This window comes from Sapajus apella, unplaced genomic scaffold, assembly GCF_009761245.1.
Source record: "Sapajus apella isolate SASKATOON/1434 unplaced genomic scaffold, GSC_monkey_1.0 scaffold25, whole genome shotgun sequence".
NCBI lineage: Eukaryota > Metazoa > Chordata > Mammalia > Primates > Cebidae > Sapajus > Sapajus apella.
The window spans coordinates 4,861,133-4,886,463 of NW_022436965.1; the positions used below are offsets into that span (position 1 = coordinate 4,861,133).

General features: G+C 37.0%; 1 protein-coding gene and 1 long non-coding RNA gene across 8 annotated transcripts in view; one reads left to right on the plus strand and one right to left on the minus strand.

Moving 5' to 3' along the window:
- The window catches only part of LOC116560285, a 148,178-nt gene that overhangs the window by 106,149 nt on the left and 16,698 nt on the right, over positions 1-25,331 (plus strand). The window lies entirely within an intron of this gene.
- HMCN1 (hemicentin 1) overlaps positions 1-25,331 on the minus strand; it is a 528,603-nt gene that overhangs the window by 4,985 nt on the left and 498,287 nt on the right. For 4 of the 6 annotated variants that reach the window (XM_032291619.1, XM_032291616.1, XM_032291620.1 and 1 more), the window contains 8 exons: positions 21,238-21,300; positions 20,144-20,263; positions 19,195-19,329; positions 14,418-14,531; positions 13,588-13,713; positions 10,605-10,733; positions 7,252-7,602; positions 3,725-3,844 (listed from right to left, as the gene is read on the minus strand). In XM_032291619.1, the coding sequence (XP_032147510.1) occupies positions 3,725-3,844; positions 7,252-7,602; positions 10,605-10,733; positions 13,588-13,713; positions 14,418-14,531; positions 19,195-19,329; positions 20,144-20,263; positions 21,238-21,300 (1,158 nt within the window). The remainder of the gene's footprint in view (positions 1-3,724; positions 3,845-7,251; positions 7,603-10,604; positions 10,734-13,587; positions 13,714-14,417; positions 14,532-19,194; positions 19,330-20,143; positions 20,264-21,237; positions 21,301-25,331) is intronic. The other 2 variants (XM_032291617.1, XM_032291618.1) reach the window with 2 other exon arrangements.

The following is a 25,331-nucleotide window of genomic DNA, read 5'->3' on the forward strand; positions in this document are numbered from 1 at the left end:
CATTCACATATTTCACAACTATTTAAACTTAGAAGAAACTTTAGTGGTTAATTTTTTAAAGTATGAGTAAAGTATAAAGTTTTCAGCTAAGTCAATTGGTTGCCTATAGCATTGGTCCTGAGATACAGGAGGGAAAAATTACAATTAAATGAACTGAATTGGTTCTCCAGCGGTGGGTCCTGAAGGCCAAATGTGCTTCTGTCATGGAATCTGTGCTAAGAACAATGGGCATGCACCGTAGTACATAACTTGGTAGTTAGAAAATGGTATTTATATTGGGACTTATATTTTTTTATAAAAAATAAGCATTTTACATTTGGCACTTTAGATAATGGTATTTATATTGGGACTTGATAAAAAATGTAAATTTTGATACAAAAATTTTTTGCGTTTTTGTATTTAAGCATTTTAGATTTGGCTCCAAATATATTGCTTTTTAAGGAAACTACAGACAATGTAATTATTCACTTAAAGCAGTAACAGTCTGCACAAAGTAAAAAGATGTTGGGTTAGAATGATATGGAGTGAATGACTTTTTAGTTAGTTATATGTGCTGACAATGATGCAACATGCGATTACTAGTGTGACCCTAGGATTAGTTCTCCTACAGGAATGAAACACAATGTGAAACAACTTTTTATTTCAGTTCAGTCTTGCCTACTGCCTCCGTGAAACAATTTCTAATTATGATTTTAAGATTCTCAGTGATGTGAAAAGCCTCTAGAAAAATGTGAAATTCAATTAGCCTTATCTTCCTTCTCTCATTAAAAACATTTCTCTTCATATTCATCGTCCAAATTTCATTTTGTCTCTTATTTTCATCATGAACTCTTGCAGAAACATGGAAGCCAGTGGGCTGCGGGGGTCCCTGATAGTTGTGTGGGACTAGAAGCTGGATGCACATCCGTGTGCATAAGTAGTTGTTTAGTAGTCATCTTATATTTTCATTGGGTAAATAGGAATCTGTAGAGAAATATCACAGTCTCATATAGAAATATACACTTTCTATTAAAAAGCCTGCCTAAGTACTGAGGTGCTGGGCAGTCCTCTTCTGTCTCTGGGAATTCACTCACTCTACTCTTTCACTCTACTCACTATTCTTAAAAAAGGCAGAAAAAGAAATAGAAATTGTGTTGTCTTCTGTTCATGGACAGTGTGGTGATGTCTGGTTTCTATTTGAGAATATTATGATTGAAATGAAAATATTTTGTAACATAAATATTATTGCTACAAGAATCCTAAAATGAGCTGAAAACTTTTTATATGAACAGCTTTAGAACATATGAATGTATTTAACCAAGTGCTTCTGAATACTTAAATAATTTAGGATAAACATACTTGAAACATCTGTCTTATAGAAAATATAAGTAATTTAGATTATTGATAAACATTATGCATTGCCTTTTTAAAACATGGATGAATAATAACACTCATTTTAAATGCAGTGTTCATATAATATTTCCAAATTTTTAGAAGTAGATTAGTGGTGCATAAAATTAGCATAAATGTCTTTCAGTTTCTCTTCTCTGGGTCTTAGGCAGTTTTTGATTGGTCATGCTTTTTGTGTTTCATTTTGCAGTCTAGGGACTTCCACTTTTGACTAGAGTTTCTGTCTTTGTTCAATGTCAAATTCACTTTAATTTTCCTTTTATTATTGACATTTCTATCAGTAAAAATCTTTTAAAAAATCATACGCAAATAAAAAGCAGTCTTTTGTTCCTCATAAATGCCTCAAACACTTTCTAAAACTATAAAAAGAACGCAAGTTATTATTTAGGGCAAAGAAAAAGGCATAATTGTTTTCTCTCAAGTCTTTTTAAAACCTCAAAAATATGTAACCCATTTAAATTGCAAACATTTCAAGTGACACCTGTTTCTGATTTGTCCACGTTATTTTCCTTTCTCTGTAGCACAACTGAAAGCTGAAGAACGTTTTGAACTAAATGAGTGACAAAGGCAATTGAAAAAATAAACTGGCACAATTTAGAAAGGGAGGAAAATTCTCTAGTGAGAATAAAAGATAACCTTTAAAATCTGGCTAAGGGGTTGTGTGTTTCGAGTGGTTATTCCAAATCCTCCGGTGACTGCCCTGTTGCCTTCCTTGGTGCCTGGAGTAACTGCAGGGAGTGTAGTTTTAGTATGGGCATTGCCAGTCCCTCACAAAGACTCTTGGGTTAAAGAACTGGGGAAAGTGATAACATCTGGACAAAGTGCTCTCTCCCCATCCTGCTGCCCCAGTGCAGTGTACCTGGCGCTCACATCATCCCACAGACAAAGGACAATTCTAGACATGCAGATCTGAGGTCAAGTCCTACTTCTGCTCTTGATTGTGCTAGGACGTCAAGGCTCACATCACTCTGAGAATTAGTTTTGGAATGGGTACAATTATCTAATGGGTGCCCATTAGAATGGGTGCAAATGATTGCCTTTGACATACCTATACTGCTGATTAAAATGAAATAACAGTTGCTTTGGAAAAAGGTAACAATATGACTAAATAAATTATGCTAGTACTTTAAATCTGAGTAAAATTCTCTGCATGGGGTAGGTTCTTAATACATGTTTGGTGACTGATGGCCCAGAGCAAAGGTTATTACTCAGCTTCATGTTTCATCTCCAGCCCATGAGACCAGTGGGGGCTCTCAGGGCGTGTGAATAAGAGAATGGGTGGGGTAGAGTGGCATGGGGTGAGGTGGCGGTGCTCATGGTAACCAGGATGAAGCCACTGTCCACCCTGGTTTTGCCTCCTGGAACGCATTTTCCATGAGCTGCATCCTAGCATGTCTTTTGTGAAGCCCATAAAGAGAAAAAACTCAATCTAAATTTAATTGCTGCTGAGAAAGCACTCTTTTGGAGCTGTTATTTGCTATACTTTACAAAAGGATGTAGTTTTCCATGACACAAATTAATACAATTCAAAAGCGTATTAAGACCTACATAATACTCCTAGATTTTGTCTACAAAATTCAAGGGTTTTCTTAGAAGATTTTTAGGAGTTATACAAGTTCTTTCTCTTTAATATAAGTACATGTTGCAATATAATCAACCTTACCAAATTACGACGCTCTTTTCACAATTTTGTGTAAAAAAGGAACTACTGAGATTAATGTTTTTTTCTTTCTGTCATTGCTATACTTTGCCCAAAACTCTGTGAGCTATATTTTGATTTATTTACATGTCTGTCTCCACTAGACTGTAAGCTCTTAAAGGGGGCGACTATATCTTACCTGCTTCAATCCTGCAAGGCTAGCACATAATTGTTCCACATCAATGTAGACTCAATGAATGAATGAATCATTTAATTAATTACCAAACTGATCACTCTAAAAATAAGTCTAATAAGAGAGACAACATATAAAATAATGCCTAACACTGAAGTAAATTTACTGAGTAACCTTCTCATTTTTCTCTTCCATTTTAGTGACGTGAAAAAAAGTTTGAAGGGATCTATTCCCACTAAGTTTTAAAAATATATAATAAGAACTGGCTTAGGCATTCTTGCTCCTTCTAGTAAGACCATACCAAAAATGTTTCTCAACTATTTGCTGGCTTGTTCTCCCACTGCTTCTCCTGCTCCCAAAAGCAATGTCTGAACATAATTCTGATCCATGGGAATGGGAAAGAAGGGGAAGCCACTAGGAAAGTGATTATTCCAAAAAGCTCCTCACACTCTATGTTGGTTTTTAGCCAAGTTCCAACAATAAACATCGCAATGTTTTCTCACCTTGGCATGTCTTTCCATTGAGTGTGAGTTGGTAGCCAGGTGGGCAGATGCACTGATAACTTCCAAAGGTATTCTTACACTCATGCTGGCAGGCATCTGTATTTTCACATTCATCAATATCTGTTCAGAAAGAAGGCAGAGAGTGTCACCACAAAAGAAAAAAGCAGACCCTGTGACAGAGACAACTCTCATCAGGTGGTTGATACACATTAGAAAAACTTGGTGAATTTATAGTCGTATGTTAAAAAATGCTCAGAGCTATTTTCTATCAAGATCTTTTTCTAACGTTATAAAAATATTAAACATAGTACTATATACACAGTACTATATTACAAAATATGAACATTTCTTTTGTGTGTAAGCACATATATGCTGAAGTCCCAAAATGGTCAATTTTTATATTAGTTAAGTAAGAGTGACATGACAGAGGAAACAAATTTAGACAGGATCCTAAACCACGGAAGTATGAAACTATGAAATAGTAGAGATTACCTAAAAGATAATGTTCTTATTAATATTAATTGCAAAAAGGAGTGTTTGTTTTTATTGTATTTAAACATTGGCGCTCTCTTTCCCTGCAGCCCCACCCGTGCATAGCTTTCGCATACACAGATATCACATGGAAATGGCTTTATTTTTGTGATAAAAATATTCAAGTTTTTTACGCGATTCTAATGTACTAATGACAAGTACCTACATATATAGTTGTGTTACTTTTGGCAGGCCTTTTAACTTCCCAAGATCTCAGTTTATTCTTCTGTCAAAAGAGATACTTGAGACCATCAGCCCTGCATCACAATTTTGTTGAAAGGTTCATATATAGTAATATATAGGAAAGTAGTCTAGAAAGGGCTGTCTGCTATTATTAAGCAAAGCCATGCAAACAAGGAGGGGGAGAATAGATGACAATTCTAAATTGATATTTGCTTTAAAGATGAGGTATGTGATTTGGGAGGCTAAAGAGATCTTGTCCCAGAGATGTTTTGCTTTGACTAAAATTAAAATTTGCTCATAGTCTGAACATACACCAACCAGTGGAAGGCTAGTTAACCAAAGTGTTGATTCTGTGACTTGTGTGAGTTTTTACTTCTTTCCTTTAAAATCGGCTTTAACCTAAAATAACAGAAATGCAAATGATGTTGAACTACAAGTAGTTAACACAGGGCTTTCCCAAGTATGAATTTTAAAGTGCCCCCAAATGTGATTTCTGCATTCAGAAGCAATGCAATGTTCATTTTTCCTGTTATCTTTGGAATCAGTTTCTTCAAAAACTAAATTTTAGCCCAAGTCTAACTATATTTCACAGTGTTAATTTGAATCTTTCATAACTTGTCTATCCCAGATAGTTAATTAAAAGCATTTGGTGTTTATTGCAAGTTGGTCTTGTGTGTAATTCCAAAGCTGTCTGCAATCTTACTGTAAATTTCTTCATCAGTACCAATACTATAAAATACCATATTTTAAGACATGTTTAAGCCCATTAATTGTCCCCAAAGAAACGTAAATACCCAATAATGGACTAGCTATAAATTTTTACTTTAGATTGACCGTTACTGTGAAATAGTGGCTGCCTCAAATAGCAGAAGTCAGTCTGAGGAAGACGATTGTGATAACATAACGCTGGTTAAACAGAAACGGAAAGACAGAAAACATTTATAAGACTCTATAAATGTTATAAGTGATGAAACTTCAGCCATAGATATTGATGAAGAAGTAGAGAAATGGGTTATTAATCAGGAAACTTTCTTAAAATAAGTTGGACCTTCTGATAATTTGGAAGGAACCAGCTAATGGTGTATAGTGTGGAGGGTGTGGTTTGATTCATTTTTCATAATGAAGAGTTTTGGCCAGGAAAGTAAAGGTAGAACAGAAGAAAGTGCTTGTCTACAATGAAGGCTGAGAACGGGATGGTAACCTATTACCTAAGGTGTGAAAACCCTCTAGCGGGAATGATTATTTGGAAGAAACTCTGAAAGACAAAATGTCAGATGTTAATTCTGTCAACAAAAGAATAGTGAAAAACTTTAATGAAGTGTCAGATCAAAATTGTGGGCATAAAAAATTACCAAAACTCTGATTTGTAGCAGATTGAAGTGCTGTTTAGCATACTAGCAAGAACGCTGGAATCCACGTATTTAGCAATTAAACAGTATTTGACCACATGCAACAAAATATATAGAGGATTGTCAATGAATGCATTAATGTTTGGTGAGTAGAAGAAACCAGCACTGTCAGCAACTCTGGGAAGCTAATCACAAGGGAGAAGTTTCCATAGCCTTTATATTAAGCTGCAGGTACATCAGAGTATCTAGACAGAAAAGTGCATATTTTTATATGAACCTAAAAAGCAAAGGGTAAAGTTTGAGTGTCCAGAGGGACTGAGGCTCCAACTGAGTAGAGATGATATGAGAAGACGAATCCACCTAAGGTTGACCAGGAAGTACATCTGAGAAGATAGTAATACAGGAACACGACTTGGGAAAGGGTGGAAAAAGAAACAACAAAAATTGAAGATAGAAGGAGAAGACATGTTTAAAATGTTCAAAAGAAATATTTAGCAGAAAGCATAGTTACTAGAGAGTAAGCAAAGTGCAGAACACTATGAGAAATGTAAGAAAATGAGGCTGGCATGGTGGTCTTTAAGCAGTTTCTTCTTCATTCCCCCTTTATTTCCCTCCTGCTTGCCTTCTTTGCTTTCTTTGGTTTCTTTTCCCAGCTAACAAAAATTAAAACTAATTCCTGCTTGCTAATTCCCCTTGGTGACTAGGTCAATGACATGCAAAATGGAGACGTTCACAGAAAACTGAGTTGCATGAGTGACAGATGGTAATGTTTGCAACTTAACTGAAAACAAGGTCTCAATTCTTAAGTTAAAAATTATACTTCACTTTTGCAAACAAATGAAGTTGTAGACTTGTGAATTTAGATGGAGATACTGAAAGCACATATTTTAGAGCAATGGAAGCAACTTAGTTTTGTCCCGACTCATATTACCTTTTCAGTGACATACAAACCTACACAATAATCAAACAGCAATTCCATGGGGACTGTGGAGCAACAGTCAATGGGATGTTAGTTGTCATACAGAACAAGCAGTGAACCGAGAAGCTGAAACTTTCACTTTTAAACCACTGCTTTTGCATCAATCAGATGTGGCCATAATCTGATAGCATTATATTATATGGCAATATTTATATTCTCTTTTAAATAAATCATATTCTGGACACCACTGAAATTCATGTCTATATAGCATTAAATTTAGTAACGCTTTCAGGGTGATCAAACAGAGAAACTTACTATAACACAATAAATTATTAGAATGCCCACATATAAATACACAATTTATTTGACTCAAGTCTGTAATAGTTTTAGGCGCCAAAATAAATATCTTAAAATTTTGAGTCATTAAGGACTTGGGATCAAATGTAGTTCACTGCACCCAAACAATCACAGGTGCTGTACGCAGACTTTGACTCTGATCAGTAAGAGAGCCCACAGAAAGGAGATGGAATACGGCTGACATTTACCTATACATGTGTCATGGCTTGCCTCAGAGCCTTCGGGGCAAGGTTTCCTAATAGTCCTTCTAGTCCTGGAGAGAGATGTTCTGCTGTTTCTATACTCTGAGTAGGAGCTGTAGAGATGTGAGTACTGTCTGTAATGCTGTTGAGGTTGATAGTTGTTTCTCACAGGGGAGAACCGTGCAAGGTTATAGCTACTGTATTGAGTGCCATAATTTGGCAGCCTCTCCAATCCAGCGCAAGATTTCCCGTCCCCTAACAAATGTTGTCCTGGCGGACAGATACACTTGAAGCTGCCGGGGGTGTTGGAGCACTGATGTGCACAAGGTTTAGGAACTTGTTCACATTCATTAATGTCTGCTCGTGTGCCATGATACATAAAAAAGAGAAAAAAAAAACAAACATACACACACAAAACACAGGAATAAAGAATGAGTTTGTGAAACAAACTGAAGACATTGTTACCCTCCAAAGCCAGGCGTACAGTAATTTCTCCTCAAGTGTTGTGAACTTTTGAGAAAGCTGTAATCATTCAGTTATGAATATATAGACAGATTCTGCAAATCTCCCCCTAAATACTACCTCATATGCACACGTTTTATTTGAACATTCACATTGCAGCAAGTGGCTGAGAGAACCAGACACACTAGTTCTGTGAATCCATACTCCTGTGACTTTCAGTTGTGACGCCTCAAGATCTAAGGAACTCTGTTCTCAGCCTTGTCTCCCTGATCAGTTTGGGCTAATTTGGTATCCATTTTTACATGTAATTCTAAGTGTAACATTAACATTTTAAATCTTAGGAATACTACACTGAGCTTTCTTAGTTCAACTAGGTAGAGACATCTTAAATTGGTAAAATTTGTGTATCTTCCTTTGGGGAAGAAAAGGCACAAGAGAGTGTAGAATCATTTTCATCAAATTACACTTGTAAAAAATTGTCTCAGATAGTACCTCTTAACACAATCATACGTGTGCATTTGGGAAATTTCTTATTTTTTCTCTCTTTTGATAAATATTTCAGATGGAATTCTGATTTTTCTACCGGTTGACAATGTTGGAAGCTTTCTAATACGTCCATATATAATTAAAAATATGTAACTACTTTTATTTTTACATTTTTATGTAAATGACTTGGTCGTTCTGCAAGCATCATTGCCCTCCTAATTCTCTACACCGCAGCCAGAATGATCTTTTCCAAATGTACACCACATCATACTGCTTGTCTGCCCAAGACCTTCCATGTGTTCCCATCACATTCTTTACCCTCCTCATCCTCTGCCTACATTTGCTCCAACCACCTGACCCCTTGGCTGTTCCTTGATTATGGTCAGCGCATTCTTTTCTGAATGACTTTGCCCTGGCTTCTCCTCCATCTGGAATACACTTTGCTCAGACCTTCCCACAGTGGCTGCTCTTTCCTTTTGTCCAGTCTCTCAGAGAGGCTGCCTGGATCACAGTGCTGCTACCCCAACATGGGTCCCTCTTTCTCCTTACTCTGTTTTATGTTTCCTTAAAGTACATGTCACTATCTGGAATTGTATATTTGTTTTGTGATTCTTCTTTCTCTCCCTGAAAGGTAAACTCCACAAGGACGGAGACCTGGTCTGCCCTGTTGAGTGATGTAATCCTACAATGTGGACCATAATGTAGCATAAAGTCGGTGCTCAATAAGCATTTGTTGAATAAATGAAGGAATGGGCTTGATATCATGTGCCAAATCAAGCTGTAAACAGTAGAAAGCAACAAACAAACAAACAAATATGGGAAAATGTGGTCTTAAATACATGAAAACCAGAGCTCAAAAGCTAATGTAGATCTTAATTCTGTCAGTAAAGGGAATATGAAATCACATCTCTAGTTTGCATTTAGTTATAATATTGGTAACTAGTGTCTCTAATCTTCCATACCAGTATGAGTTTTAGAAGTAGGATTATTGGCAAAACTACAGACTAAAATTTTCTTATTTCTGAATTAATAATTTTGAATTAATAAACAAGCCAAGCACATTTTCCCCCAAAAGATTAAAAAGAAGAAAACAAGGACATAGAACCAGTTCTCCCTAAGATATAAACTGACCAAACCCATAACATTTTAAAAAGTTATCTTCTTTGCTAGGTCAGCACATGGAGTCTGTACTTGCAACTCTTCCTATAAATTGGAAAAGTGAAAGAAAACCAAATTCTTTAATTCATCACCACAGTGGCATGAAAGAAAAGAATATAGAAAGGTAGAATAAAGTGGAAATTTTGCTTTAAAAACTATTTTAGTAGGTAAAAATTAATATTTTAGCTCTATTTGGAGGCAATGGTTCTGCATTCTTCCTTGTTTTATTCCCTAGCCCAATGTCTGAGATCCAACTGCTGGTCAAATTAGTGAACAAATACACGTATTTCATTCTGACAAGTCAGTTATGGCTGATCAAGATGTTAACCTATATATAAATGATAATATCTAAATAGATATGCTCCATATTCCTATTATTAAAAAGCATTTCTTTTAAAAGAATTTCTAGTAATGGTATTACTTTGAACACTTGCTACATACAAAGTACTATGCCAGGGACTGCATAAAGGCAGAGCTAAGTCTTTCTGGAAGAATCTGCTATTGATAATGGTTAAGTAGATAACAAGGCAACCAATTTGAAAACCATAGCATGAAACCCAGAAGCTAGTATGTAAAAGACCACACAATTATTTTAGTGCAGTTAAATATTCTAAGGAAGACTACAATTTGATAGATCAGTTTCTTGATTATAAATGCATTAATTTTTACCAAACGTAGTGGTTATCTTCTTATAGATATTTTCTATTTGCCTTCATATTCAACTATAATCAAGATGAAAACGAACAGGCAATTGGGGAGAAATGAAAGAGGTATTTTTAGCAAAGGGAATGGCACACCGTAAGCATCAAATACACGATAAAGTAATAATTATGAATTTGTTTAAATTGTGTCCCTGTTTTAATACTTCACACCTAAACTTTCATACTCCATACAATTATACTTCATACTCAAGTAAAGTGTATCTATGCAAACATTTAAGTCATGTGCATAGAGAAATAATGAGATAATCTTGATAATTAAGTTGTTATGGCAACTGTATCAGAACCTCACTTTGATATGTGTGGTGTATAGCAAACACACAGTAAGTGATTATTATCACTTGAAATTTCAGTGTAAATTGAGCTCAGTATTAAGTCTCTGAAGAAGTATCCAAATTATATTGAATGACTTAAACCAATTTACATACCTTTTAACAAAAGACCATTTGATGATATGAGTGGCCCAGAGCGAGTTGGTAAGGCTAGGTAATCACATTAGTAGCTTTATTACTCAACAAGTTCCTATTAACTTACCCATGCAGGGTCTTCCAACTCCTTGAGACCGATAACCTCTCGGACACACACAACGATAGCTGCCTCTCGTATTCTCACATATCTGGTTATATCTGCACTGATGGGTCCCATCTTTACATTCATCAATATCTACAGACATGGAGGCAATAACAAGTGACATTTCCTCTTTCAAACCAAAAGTCATTGTATTTAAAGTTGCATCCTGTAGAATTGCCAAAGGTTGTCTTTCTCACCAAGTAGTTGAGATCATACCAGGTTACTACTTGGAATCAGAAAACCTGGGTTCAAGTCCCAGCTTTGCCACTTACTAACTGGCTCCTTATTATGCAAAGAGTTTAATTCTCAGCTTTCTTTTTTTCTCCTTCTCTATACCCCTTCCTCCTTTTGCCTCTTATTTATACAAATGACTAGAATTTAGGCAGATTGGGAGCAATAGTTCTATATTGCGTCTGATCTACAGTTACATGTTTCTAGCTGCTAGTTCGACATCTCCATCTCCCTTGTTTTACCACTACTTCAAACCCAGCACACCCTCAGAGCCTTATCCTTACTCCCCTATTTATGATAATAGCACTCCTGTGTTTCAAGTCCAGCAAGCTTTAAATGATAAATGATGTTCTGTATTCCTGCTATTGAAAAGCATTTCTTTGGCTGGGTGCAGTGGCTCATGCCTGTAATCCCAGCACTTTGGGAGGCTGAGGTGGGTGGATCACGAGGTCACGAGTTTGAGACCAGCCTGGCTAAGATGGTGAAACCCCACCTCTATTAAAAATACAAAAATTAGCCAGCCGTGGTGGTGGGCGCCTGTAATCCCAGCTACTCGGGAGGCTGAGGCAGAAGAATTGCTTGAACCTGGGAGGTGGAGGTTGCAGTGAGCCGAGATTGTGCCACTGCACTCCAGCCTGGGCGATGCAGCAAGACTCCTTCTCAAAAAGAAAAAAAAAAGTATTTCTTTTAAAAGAGTTTCTAGTATTAGTTTGAACATTTGCTATATACAAAGTACTATGGTCAGTCATCTTTAACTTATTCTCTCAGTTGCCAAGATTGGGTGGTTCTATTTCCTTCAATCAAAACCATGTATCTCCCCATTTCCATTCCCACCCAGCTAGATTTTTGCTGTAGCTTCTTAAACAGTTTCTGATCTTTCAACTCATTTCATGTCTAATTAATGTTATACATAATTAGGGTCAATATTACTAAAATATTTGCAGTTACATGTAACTGTGCATGATGGTCTGAGTTGGCTGTTACTCTTATTTTTTTTTTGAGATGGAACCCCGTCTCTACTAAAAATACAAAAATTAGTTGGGTGTGGTGGCGCATACCTGTAGTCCCAGCTACTCTGGGGGCTGAGGCGGGAGGATTGCTTGAACCCAGCAGGCAGAGGTTGCAGTGAGCTAACATTGCACCACTGCATTTTTTTTTCCACTTCGTCACCCCGGCTGGAATGCAGTGGTGCAATGTTAGCTTACTGCAACCTCTGCCTGCTAGGTTCAAGCACTCCTCCCGCCTCAGCCCCCAGAGTAGCTGGGACTACAGGCATGCGCCACCACAGCCAGCTAATTTTTGTGTTTTTAGTAGAGACGGGGTTCCACCGTGTTGGCCAGTGTGGTGTCAAGCTTCTGATGGAGTTGGCTGCTACTCGTAAAAGATAAGGAAAGTACTGACCTATATCTATAGTGTGAGAGCTGAAACAAATCTTTGAAATCTGATACTTCAATTCCCATCACCAGCTGTTTTTTTAAATTATACGAAACCACCATGAACTTAACAACTATCAACCAATGGCCAATATTCCTTCATCTATATCCATACCCCACAACCTTATCATACTGTTTTGAAACAAATTCAAGATATACTATAATTTTATTAATCAATATTTTAGAATTGATTGTTTTTAAAGAAAAACTGTGCTATTTTTACAATGAGAAACTCAAATTTCTGTGTGATCGTAAGACTTGTCCAAGTTTAGATAGGTGCGAAGAAGGAACCATAAGTTTTAACACTGTATCCCAAGTTCAGCTCTTCCCCTCTTGTGCAGGGCTTTCTTGCTTTCCTTTATCCCTCTCCATCTAGTAACATTCCATCCAAATCTGTATTTAAATGTGATCATTTCCACAACCTCCTTCATAGTGACTCCAATTGGATAGAGTCACTCTCTCGGATATTCTTGTGCAATTTTATTTGCCCTTCTTTATGGTGTTTCATTCACCTTGCATTGTAGATTTTTGTTTTTTTGGTTTATTTTGGAGAGGGGGTTACAGTAGAGGCAGTGGAGTAGGCCAATTTAACCCATAAATTATTTCTTTCTCCTGTGTGTTTTTCTTTTTAGCAGGAATGAGATCAGGAATGGTACTCTTTTATTGTTGTAAATTCTGCAGTTGCTAGCTGTGTTAACTCGGGTTGGCTGGTACAGAATTGTATGTTCCGCATACACAGAACAAACGTAGGGAGAAATATAATTTACGTTTTTGTCTGATCATTAATGTGACATCTGCTAACTCAGCAGATGCAGAATAGACAGGCAAAGCATAAATTTTGGGTAAATTATAATTCGTTTGGTCATGGATTTGACAGTTAAAGAATATGTAGTACCAAAATAATTATATTTTGAATTTTAATAAATCTCTACAAACATTTTTCTTACCCTTTATGAAATTCTTAACATATATGCTAAATTTCATGTTAGAAATTATGTGAGATAGTATCAATGCTGTGGACATTAAACTATGTAAACCAAATGTTTAATTGATGGGAGCTCAAAGTGGTCACAGGTTTTCATAGCAAGCTTCCATTTCCAGGAATAGTCATGACCCTGGGACCCAGAGAGAGCTCAGTTATCCTAGAAATTGGGAGTACTTATGGAAAAGAAAGATTTCCTTGTTAGTTTAAATTTACTCTAATCATTAGTTTTAAAATTAATACCTTACTTGACTCATTGATGGTAAACTGATATCAGTCACAGAAACAGCCAGCCACTCACCAATACAGGTTCCATTTTCTGCCTTGGTCATTCCATTTGGACAAAGATCAATGCACTTATAGCCACCCCGGGTGTTCTTACAGTGCTGATCTGGTCTGCATACATTCTGTCTACACTCATTCACATCTTGATAAAAGAACAAAGTAATGTAGATTGAAAAAATTATTTATCCACTTTTCCAGAAAAATCATACTTTTGGATTTTAGGGATTAAAAAAATATATATATAGGATTTAGGAATATTATATATATGAAAATATATATATATCATAGATATATGTATTAACATCCCTATATTATATATATTATATATATATTCATTGCATAGTCATTGTATAAGGTTAAAGTGCTTAAATTCAACAATGTATGTAACACACTTTAAAACAGAATAAAAATCAAAAACAAAAAACATTGCTTCACAGAGCAGATAGCCATACCAACCATTTCCTCCTCCTAGAAAAATAAAATATACACCATATTAACATATATACATGTGTGTATACAAATGTATATGTGTACAAGTGTATACATATAGGTATACAAATGGATATACACATGTATACGTAACATGTATGTATACAAATGTATACATATATGTATATAATACTTTTGCAAAAAATAGAAAATGTTATGAAGAATCGGTATGTAATTAGAAAAACTCATAAAACATGGCATTTGTCTTCATTTTTGTTTTGCATAGATTACATACATGATGCATGCTTGATATCCTATATGAGACTCAGTACCAAGACACAGCTTATGCATTTAGATCAGACATCATTAAGAAGTTATAAAAGTGTCATTCCTTTAAATTCAAAGCCCTTTTCTTACCCATGCATTTTCTGCCTTTGAGCTGATACCCAGGTTCACATCCACAGTGGAAACTTCCTATGACATTGAAACAGCGCTGGTGACAGGGGATGGATTCTTGACATTCATTAATATCTGTTAAATAAAATAAAAGTTTCATTATATCCTACTAGGAAACCCGAGTTAATTTACCCCAAATGTTTATCCTTTTAATGATCTTGGTCACTACCACATTTAAGATCTTCTCTAAAACCTATCCAATATATTTGCACTCATGTAATCTGCTAAATACTTGATGGAATTAATTGCTGGATAGGGTATCTCTCTACAAGACTCTTAAAGGTAGACATCTGCTAATGATACACAACTATGTCAGTGAAATAGTCCTCTACTTTAAGTGTTTTGCCATATGGCTCTCACTCCTGTTTCTAGGAAGTTTCAGTCCTGGAATGTTACTGACAGACTGGGATACTGAAGACAGGGGAAAAAACCCCCAACAACACTAAGGTCTTTTGCAACTGACCCTTCTTCCCCTTTCTTGCTGCTATTAGCCTGGTGCAGGTCTTTATCACCTTGTGCCTGACTGCATTAACATCAGCATTTCTCCTCATTTGCAGTCACTGCAAAATTGTACTTCCCAAACACCATCTGGGTCATAGTGTAGCAAAAAGAGTGTGCAGGCATGAACTCCTCAAATTCCTGGGCACCTGCCTGTGGTTTTGTACTTTCTTTCCTTTCCTTCCCACCAGACCCAGAGGGAGAAAGCCCTCTTCTCCCACCGAAGAAAAGTCCCTCTATTTCAGCTTTTGAGCTCTGCAGCCCATCTTCCACTTCCTCACTAAGATGAGGACTGTGGTCCATCAATCATTCCCTCTTCCTATGCATTTTAGAAGTCCTTCCAATCTATCATAGATGAGCCTTTGGGTTGGTTCCGTGTCTTGGCTATTGCGAATAGTGCTGCAATAAACATATGTATGCATGTTTCTTTATAGTAGAATGATTTATAATCCTTTGGGTATATACCCAATAATGAGATTGCTGGGTCAAATGGGATTTCTGGTTCTAGATCCTTGAGGAATCCCCACACTGTCTTCCACAATGGTTGAAATAATTTACACTTCCATCAACAGTGTAAAAGTGTTCCTGTTTCTCTACATCCTCTACAGTATCTGTTGTTTCCTGACTTTTTAATGATCACCATTCTAACTGGTGTGAGATGGTATCTCATTGTGGTTTTGATTTGCATTTCTCTAATGACGAGTGATGATGAGCTCTTTTTCATATGTTTGTTGGCTGCACAAATGTCTTCTTTTGAGAAGTGTCTATTCATATCCTTCACCCACTTTTTGATGTTTTTTTTTTTTTCTGGTAAATTTAAGCTCCTTGTAGATTCTGCATATTAGCCCTTTGTCAGATGGGATAGATCGCAAAAATTTTCTCCCATTCTGTAGGTTGTCTGTTCACTCTGATGATAGTTTCTTTTGCTGTTCAGAAGCTCTTTAGTTTAATTAGATCCCATTTGTCAATTTTGGCTTTTGTTGCCATTGCTTTTGGTGTTTTAGTCATGATGTCTTTGCCCAGATCTATGTCCTGAATGGTATTGCCTAGATTTTCTTCTAGGGTTTTTATGGTTTTAGGTCTCATATTTAAGTCTTTGATCCGTCTTGAATTAATTTTTGTGTAAGGAATGGGGTCCAGTTTTAGTTTTCTGCATATGGCTAGCCAGTTTTCACAACACTATTAAATAGGGAATCCTTTCCCCATTGCTTGCTTTTGTCAGGTTTGTCAAAGATACAATGGTTGTAGATGTGTGGCATTATTTCTGAGGGCTTTGTTCTGTTCCATTGGTCTATATAACTGTTTTGGTACCAGTATCATGCTGTTTTGGTTACTGTAGCCTTGTAGTATAATTTGTAGTATACCTTGTAGTATACTGAAGTCAGGTAGCGTGATGCCTCTAGCTTTGTTCTTTCTGCTTAGTATTGTCTTGGCTAGATGGGCTCTTTTTTTTGGTTCCATATGAAATTTAAAGTAATGTTTTTTTCTAATTCTGTCAAGAAAGTCAATGGTAGCCTGATGGGGATAGCAATGAATCTATAAATTACCTTGGGCAGTGTGGCCATTTTCACACTATTGATTCTTCCTATCCATGAGCATGGGATGTTTTTCCATTTGTTTGTGTCCTCTCTTTTTTCCTTGAGCAGTGGTTTGTAGTTCTCCTTGAAGAGGTCCTTTACATAAAATGTGGCACATATACGCCATTGAATACTATGCCACCATAAAAAAGGATGAGTTCATGTCCTTTGCAGGGACATGAATAAAGCTGAAAATCATCATTCTCAGCAAACTAACACAGGAACAGAAAACCAAACACTGCATGTACTCACTCTTAAGTGAGAGTTGAATAATGAGAACACATGGAGGGGAACATCACACACCAGGGCCTGTCAGGGGAGTGTGGGGGGTTAGGGGACGGATAGCATTAGGAGAAATACCTAATGTAGGTGATGGGTTGATGGGTGCAGCGAACCACCATGGCACGTGTATACCTATGTAACAAACCTGCACGTTCTGCACATGTATCTCAGAACTTAAAATTATAAAAATAAATAATAAAAGTTCTTCCTTCTTATAGTCATCTTTCCAATAAACCTGTAGGTATAAAGCTCTTCCTTCTTGTAGTCATGTTTTTCTCTCATAACCAGATCCTCCCTCTAAGGTCCATACTCATCTCAAGCTCCTACCACTTCTCTCTCATCATATTCCAAGCCCTTCAAAAGAAAAACCACCTTAGTTTGGCTCTTCACTTCCTCACCTTACATTCCAGACCTCGAGATTGCCAGTGTCTGTTATTTTGTACATGTTTCTTATTTTGGATCTTTTAATTTAGCCTCTCAAAATCTACAATGTGTTAACTTACATAAACACAGATGTGATCATATATTCTTTTTTGAGACAGAGTCTCTGTCACCCACACTGGAGTGCAATGGCATGATCTCAGCTCGCTGTAACCTCTGCCTTCAGGGTTCAGGCAATTCTCCTGCCTCAGCCTTCCAAGTAGCTGGGATTACAGGTGTGATCCACTGTGCCTGACAGTGATCATATACTTTTAAAAGATTTTCTTAGTGTAGTTTTTTTTTTTCTTCTTCCTCATCCTTTGCTTGGGCTCCCTTCTCCATTTTTACCCTTTTTGTGCACCAAAGACAAACATTAACAAGATAGTATGAATAATAATTTATTTCTTCTACATTCACGTAAATCTCTCCACCTAAATATATAGATCCATTTCCTTTTTCCTTTGGCTATTGCTTGTTTTTCCAGTTACACATTCTTTTCTGCAAAATTATACATACCTTTTTATGTCTGATTTTTCTCATGGCTGCACAATGGTTCATGGTGTAGATGTACCATGCTTCATTTATTCTGCTATTGGTAGACATTCAGTTTTGGATCTACTGTCTTTTCCTCTATGAAAAATCCTGATAGTAGCTTTATTTATATTTTCCAAAAACTTGGAGGCAACTAAGATGTCCTTCACTAGGTAGATAAACTGTTCTGTGTCTAGACAATGGAATATTTATTACTCAGCAATGAAAAGAAATGAACTATCAAACCATGAAAACAAGTGGAGGAATCTTAAATGGTACTAAGTGAGAGAATCCAATCTGAAAAGGCTACACAATGTATAATCCCAACTATGTGACATTCTGGAAAAGGCAAAACCACGAAGACAGTAACAAGATCAGTGGTTTTCAGAGGTTGAAGGAAACAGAAACGAATTGGTGAAGAACAGAATTTTGAGGGCAATGAACTATTTTGTACCACACTATCATGTGGATACATGTCATTACACATTTTTGCAAACTCCTAGAATGTGTAACACCAAGAGAAGCTTAATCTAAGCTAGAGTCTGGGTGATAATCATGTGTCAGTGTAGGTTTATTGACTGTAACACATGTACTGCCCTGGTGTAGGATGCTGATAGTGAGGAAGGCTGTGTGTGGAGGGAAGGGGTTATCTGGGAATCTGTGTCTTTACTGCTCAATTTTTCTGCTAACCTAAAACTGCTCTAAAAAATAGTCTATTAAAAATATCCTTCAACAAACATTCTGGAAGTCTTATGCAATGGAATTTTATGAAATAGATTCTTTTTTTTTTTTTTTTTTTTTTTTTTTTTTTTTTGGGATTTTTTGAGACAGAGTTTCGCTCTTGTTACCCAGGCTGGAGTGCAATGGCGCAATCTCGGCTCACCACAACCTCTGCCTTCTGGGTTCAGGCAATTCTCCTGCCTCAACCTCCTGAGTAGCTGGGATCACAGGCACGTGCCACCACGCCCAGCTAATGTTTTGTATTTTTAGTAGAGACGGGGTTTCACCATGTTGACCAGGATGGTCTCGATCTCTTGACCTCGTGATCCACCCACCTCGGCCTCCCATAGTGCTGGGATTACAAGCTTGAGCCACCGCGCCCGGCATGAAATAGATTCTATTGGACGGTGCAGTATGATCTTCTCTCTCAAATGCCGACAGGCAATGGTCACCGAAAACCACTTTGCTATTCATATTTAAAATAGCTGTAGAGTGTACTTGAATAAGAGCTTATCAAGAAACTCAACTTATAAAACACATAAAAGGAAGTTAAGGTTTAAGTTCTCCAGAGAGACAGAAGTCTCACTGGCTGGATAACTCCTCACTCTCTCCCTTTTATGTGGTCCCTTCCTCTTGGAGTTAACTTTTGAGGAGTCAAAAAGGGGTCTCATTCTTACTGTCATAAACATAAAAGTCCTCCATTCTTATACCTTGACAACTCAGACCATCAGAGGTTCTTCGAAAGCCAGTTCCACAATGGACCACACAGCGATAGGATCCAATCATATTGTCACAGTCCTGACCAGCGTGGCAGGTGTGCCTACCCAAAGCACACTCATCAATATCTGCAACAGAGGGAATCATTCAACCGAGGTGGGCTGAAGAACACCCAACCTAAGAACCTGCTGTGAAATAGGGAAACCAAAAGCAATGAAGGATACTTGAAAGATCAAGAAGGACTGAAGTTTTTGGTTGAGTCACTTGAGGTGGGCTATATAGCTGACCAACTCACAGCAGCATGGTATGATTAATATCTTCATAGGCTGGCTGATTAATTAGGCCACTTATAAATTAGGTGGCTTTTAAGAAGTTACTTTGGGCCAGACATGGTGGCTCACACCTGTAATCCCAGTACTTTGGGAGGCCGAGGAGGGTGGATCACCTGAGGTCGGGAGTTCGAGACCTGCCTGACCAACATGGAGAAACCCGTCTCTACTAAAAATACAAGAAAAGTCTCTGGGTGTGGTGGTGCATGCCCATAATCCCAGCTACTTGGGAGGCTGAGGCAGGAGAATCGCTTGAACCTGGGAGCCAGAGGTTGCGATGAGCCAAGATCGCCTCATTGCACTCAGGCCTGGGCAACAAGGGCAAAACTTTGTCCCAAAAAAACCCAAACAAACAAAAAAGAAGTGACTTCTCCCTTCCGAGATCTTGAGTGAGATCCTCCAGATATCCCTGCCTTGAGAGTCCCCCCACATGCAGGCAGCACATGCACAGTGTTCCCACCTTCTCTTTTCTCAGCCCAGTGGAGACCCTCTCTGTTTGTTGCCAAGGTGTGGGCAGAAGTAGTAGGAAGGAAGAGAATGGGTCTATCACCTTTTCTAGGTCAAAGATTGCCTGGACCCCTTGTTTAAATGTGTCTATGGGATTTGTGAATACCTTGGCAAGTTCTTCCATCCGCAGCTATGGTGAGGCCTTGAGGGCAGGAGCAGTAGTAGGTCCCCACGGCATTGTGGCAGGTGTGGGAGCAGGGATTTCCTGCTGCACATTCATCCTCATCTGAAAGAAGAAACAAAAAGGCCCAAATCGGCATGTCAACTCCCTACTCTCTGGGAGTTACTAAAGCCAGTAAAAATAATTGCTTATAGAGGCCAATAAGTTGAATCAAATATAACAGAACATGCTTTAAGTGCCACAAAATACATTCACTAAATAATAAGGCATATGAGTTATCCCTGATAGTGAATAGGTGCTTAGATTATGTCCTAAAATATTTCATCTATGCTCTAAATGCTTTTTACCTGCCTTAACTCTTTCATCACAGAATTCCTAGGAGATAAGTATTTTATTACTATCCTCATTTTGCAGAACAAAACTGAGGAACAAAGAAGTTACATACATTGCTTTAGATCATGTAGGTCATTATTGGCAGAGCTGGGATTTGAACCTGGGCCGTCATAAGACCACCTATTTATCACAAGACTACATTATATTGCCTACCAGTGAAAGAAAAGCACTGTGTATGTAAATGTAAGCTCCCCAAGCCATTTACTTAGTGGCTAACTTCTCTGTACCTCTCTAGCACTGGTACGTTGGTGGGATAAAATTGGTTTAGTCATTAGTCATAGATCCACAATCATGCCTGTCCTATGATGAATTTTAGGGTTAGGTGACTTAGTGTTGGAGGTGGCTCTCTCACACTTATGGCAGTCAAGCCATCAGATGAAGTACAGTGTTGCCTCTCAGCTTACTCCACATCTATGCTTAGTCACCGTCGCTGACACAGCTGGCTGTGGCCAAATTCAGAGAACATGCGCTTTGCAATTAACTTAAATTCAGATGTGGCACTGCCACTGAGTGATTTTTGCTAGTTTGACTTTTCTATGTCTCAGTTTCCTTAGCTGTCAAATGGGAAGTTTACAGAACTGTTGTGATGATTAAAAACCTAAGGAAAGGGCAGTACATATCCATTAAATGCTATCTAATACTGACTTTTTGTTAAAAGAAAACCCTTTATTTATTTATGTACTTACCAGTGCAAAAAGGTCCAACTGGGTCTAAGGTAAATCCAGAGGGGCACTGATTACTGCGATCTCCTATCACAGAGAGAAAAATAAAGTTAACTGGCTTATTAGAGGAGTTGCCCCTGGTTTCTTTCCAGTATCATCTTCCCTGGGAAAATATGCCAAAGATGAGACACATGCAAAAATACAATAGGTGAAAATAAGCAGGCATGGAAAAATTTTCCAGTTTCTCAACCAAGAATTACATGAATCACAGTCCAGAGATTGTTGACAAGCTGCCACTGGAAACAGATTTCCTGTGTCAGTTGTTTACATCAATAAAAATTAAATAAAATTATTCTGTGATAACTAAAAATGGTCCATGATAACTGTGTATGCCAGGCACTACCACAGGCAAAGTCCTATTCTTCCAGCCATTACTACTCTGTTTTACTCATTCTAGAGAATGAGAAATGCTGTTTTCAAGCGATTTAAAATAATTTGTGCCAGTGAAAAATAGAAACAGTGAAGAAACTCCCTTCTTTTGTGGATCTCCTCCATTTGCAACATTGAAGATTGGGGTCAAAATCCCCCATGTGTGACTAGGTGTTTGCCTTTCCATGTAGTCAAAATAAAGGGAACCAGTCATATTGTGACAGAAAATACTTGAGTTAGATGTAGAAACAAAAAAAGCAAACAAGAGCAGGTTAGTTAAGAAACTTCTTTGCTGAAAGCATCCAAGTCTTCCTGCTCATGCAGGAGGTGGTACTAAGATAGATGGGACAGAAACATCTAGGGAATATTGCTAAGTGATCACTGCATGGTTACTGTGTGTGTGTGTATGTCACAATTCAGTTTCCACTTAGTTATTTGTTCATACATTCTTTAATCCAACCAGGTATGTTGTGTGGGACACTGTCCTGGGGACATAACTGTGGAAAAAACATGTCATGTAAACCTAATAAATTATTATCTGAGAGTAGCTTTAGATTTTTGGTTCTAGATAGGGGAGACGTCTTCTCTTAGGTGGAATATGGGAAGTTTTTTGGGAGATACTTTGGTTGTCATGATAAGACTCTTAAAATTTAGTGAATGGGACAGGTCCTGTGGCAGGCTTTATAATGTCGCGATGTGTGAGGCAGTCCTGCAAGATGACTAGTCCCTTGCCTTGCGAGACTTTCACGAAAGTGAGAAAGCTGTAATTGGCTAAGCTTTGAATGTGTCTGCCATATATTAAGCATTTTTCATGAGTTAAATATACAGTGAATTTTCTAGGAATGCAACTTGCATATGAATTGATGGCTGATTGCCCTGTTTCATTCAGAGCATTACTAAGACTTCTTCATGTTTCCAAAATAATCATACTAGGATTCAGTATGTATGTTTGAATATACAACCACTCCTTGGTCCAAAGATTTTCATATGAAAATATATGTTATGAATTATTTTCCTTTTAATTTCATATTATAAAATGTTATTTTCAATTGTTACAATTTTATTTCAAGGTAGTAAAAGGCAATTAAATTATTTGTTTATAATAATGTATGATAATAGTAGAAACTTTGAAAAGTATAAAATTCCCATAGTCTTGTCACATGGAACAAATTGTGATGTTTTTCCTTCCAGTCAATTTTATGAACACATACTTAAAACTTAAATTAGGATATACAGACTGATCATTGCCAAGGTTTACTAGTTATAAAAACCATTTGGAAATCCTATTAAAAATACAGATTCTCTTGTTCCCACTCCTATTAGAATTGGCAAGAAAGAAACCTGGGAATCTGTGTTGAACCAGTGTAAAGATTTTCTTATAATCGCCCAGGTGCGGGCAACCCAGGTTTGGCTCATACTGTCCAGTGCTTTTCAATTATGACGGTCATGAACATTCCCCTTTGTTACTTGTTTACAGTGAGGCTGTCAACACCTGGAATGATGATTAGTACACAGTAGGCACTCAACAAATATTTGTTAAATGAATAAATGAGCCAAATATTTCTTAACAATTTCAGGGACTATTTAAGTGATTATTAGATAGCTGTGCCATAACTTACATATTTGTTTCCTCCTTTGAGGATATTTATTATTTTTCTATTGTAAATAACACTGGATACAACTTCCTAAGCATTCATCTTTGGCTATTTCTGTGGTTTTTATAGGACAGGCTCCCAGAATGAGATAACTGAAAAGATATGAACATTTGAAAAGCTATTGGATACATACTGCCTTCCAGAAATGTGGAACCAGTTTATCCCCCTGCCAGCAGTGTGTAAGGGTGTTCATTTCTCCATACCTCTGTAATAGTGGGCAGTCATCACCCTTGTTCTAGTCAGAAAATGATGATAACTCATTGATTTAATTTACATTTCCCTGCTTATTAATGAGGGTAAACAGTTCCTTCACATTTGTCATTATTTACTCTTTTGTGAATTTCCTTTATGCCTTTTTCTACTGAGGGTTATTTGCCCCTTTCTGATTTTAAAGCACCTTTGTATGTATTAAGGTTAATCATTGTTGTCAATAACATGTAAGTATTTTTTCTTGGTGGATATTTTACTTTCTCATTTGACTTTTTTCCTCCCCATGAAGAAATTTTAACAATTTGTAGTTAAATTTATATTTTCCTTTATAATTTTTGATACTTTCTGATTTGTTTGTAAAATATATACTTTTTAGTTTTTTAAAGAAATTTATTTTAAAGATGTAAAATATTTTAAAGAGATTTACTTATATTTGTGTTTTCTTGACCAGTAGCCTCCAAAAGCCAGACTGCAGACCACATATATTAGAATCATCTAGAGTCTGTGTTAAAAATACAAACTCCCAGGCCCCCTACCATGGACTTGTTAAACCAAAAATCTTTGTGTCCAGAAATCTGAACTTTCATCAAGCTCTCCAGAAGCTTCTAATTTTACTGTAACCATACTTAGCTCTCGTCTAGACTCAACAGTTTGCTAGTTGAGCTACCAGGAATGCAAGCTTGCCCCCTAATGGTTGCTCAGAAACAAATTGTAAGTACACAGTTCTTACAATTTACAAGAACTATGTCAATAACCATGACACACACATATTGGATGTAATTCACGGAGTCACAGTGTCTAAGGACAGTAAGGGGTCTTAAAGGTCATACAGTGTGTTTCTTTATATTATGGGACTTGGATCCCCCAACAAACACACTAAAAGATGCCACAAAGACCTTTAAGCAGTTTTAGGCTTGGAAAAAGTTAAAGTGTACATGACGTTTCAGAAATCAATCATTTTAAATCTAGTTCCAGATGGTAGAGATTGACTTATTTGTGCCCAGTTATCTTTTTTTAATTAGATGAGTATTGAAAAAAGTAGAAAAAGAAATTAGATTTGAAAAGCAGGCATAATTGAGGAAAGAAAATGTAACTCTTCTTTCTGTTGGCTCATTTCTTTTGTTCAAGTGGCATGACAGGCATGGCAATAGTAAAATGAGGTCGTGGTGGCAATGGTGTATCACTGGCTATAAGACTTCATGAATCTGTGATTACCTCAAAAACTCCGTGCTCGTACTTTCAGATTACTATGATCTCAAATTTTATGAAGCAGTTTGATACAAGCTGAAGAAAAAAATGGTCATAAGTATGACTGATGGAAACGAGTAAACACTGAAAACAAATTTTTAGTATATCTGCTAAACGTGATAAAATAGTGATGTTTAAAATTTACTTGGCTCTATTTTAGGAAAGCTGGCACACAGGAAAACATATTCACCAGGTCAATGTAAATCCTTTTAAGTGAACTCATGGGAGCCTAAAGTTTAAAGTCACATAAACACTAAATACCTAACATGACTACATGCAAAAATCATCCCAGCATTAAAATGCCACAGAATATGGAATGTTAATTGCTGTGGTGGCTCTTACGACTGAAAAGGAAATCTCAGACACATCAAAGAACCACACAGCAGAGAACGACTGCTTAGATCAAGAGTTGCAGAACCATGCTTAGAAAATGAAAAGCAGTTCAAAAATTATAGCTTCCAGGAACAAGAAATGACAGTTGGAATACTGATTATTGCGGCATGGTTTTAAAAAGCTGCTTTTAAAATATAGAAATTCTTTCTGACTAGATTAAGACATACCTTTGCATTATGTGTC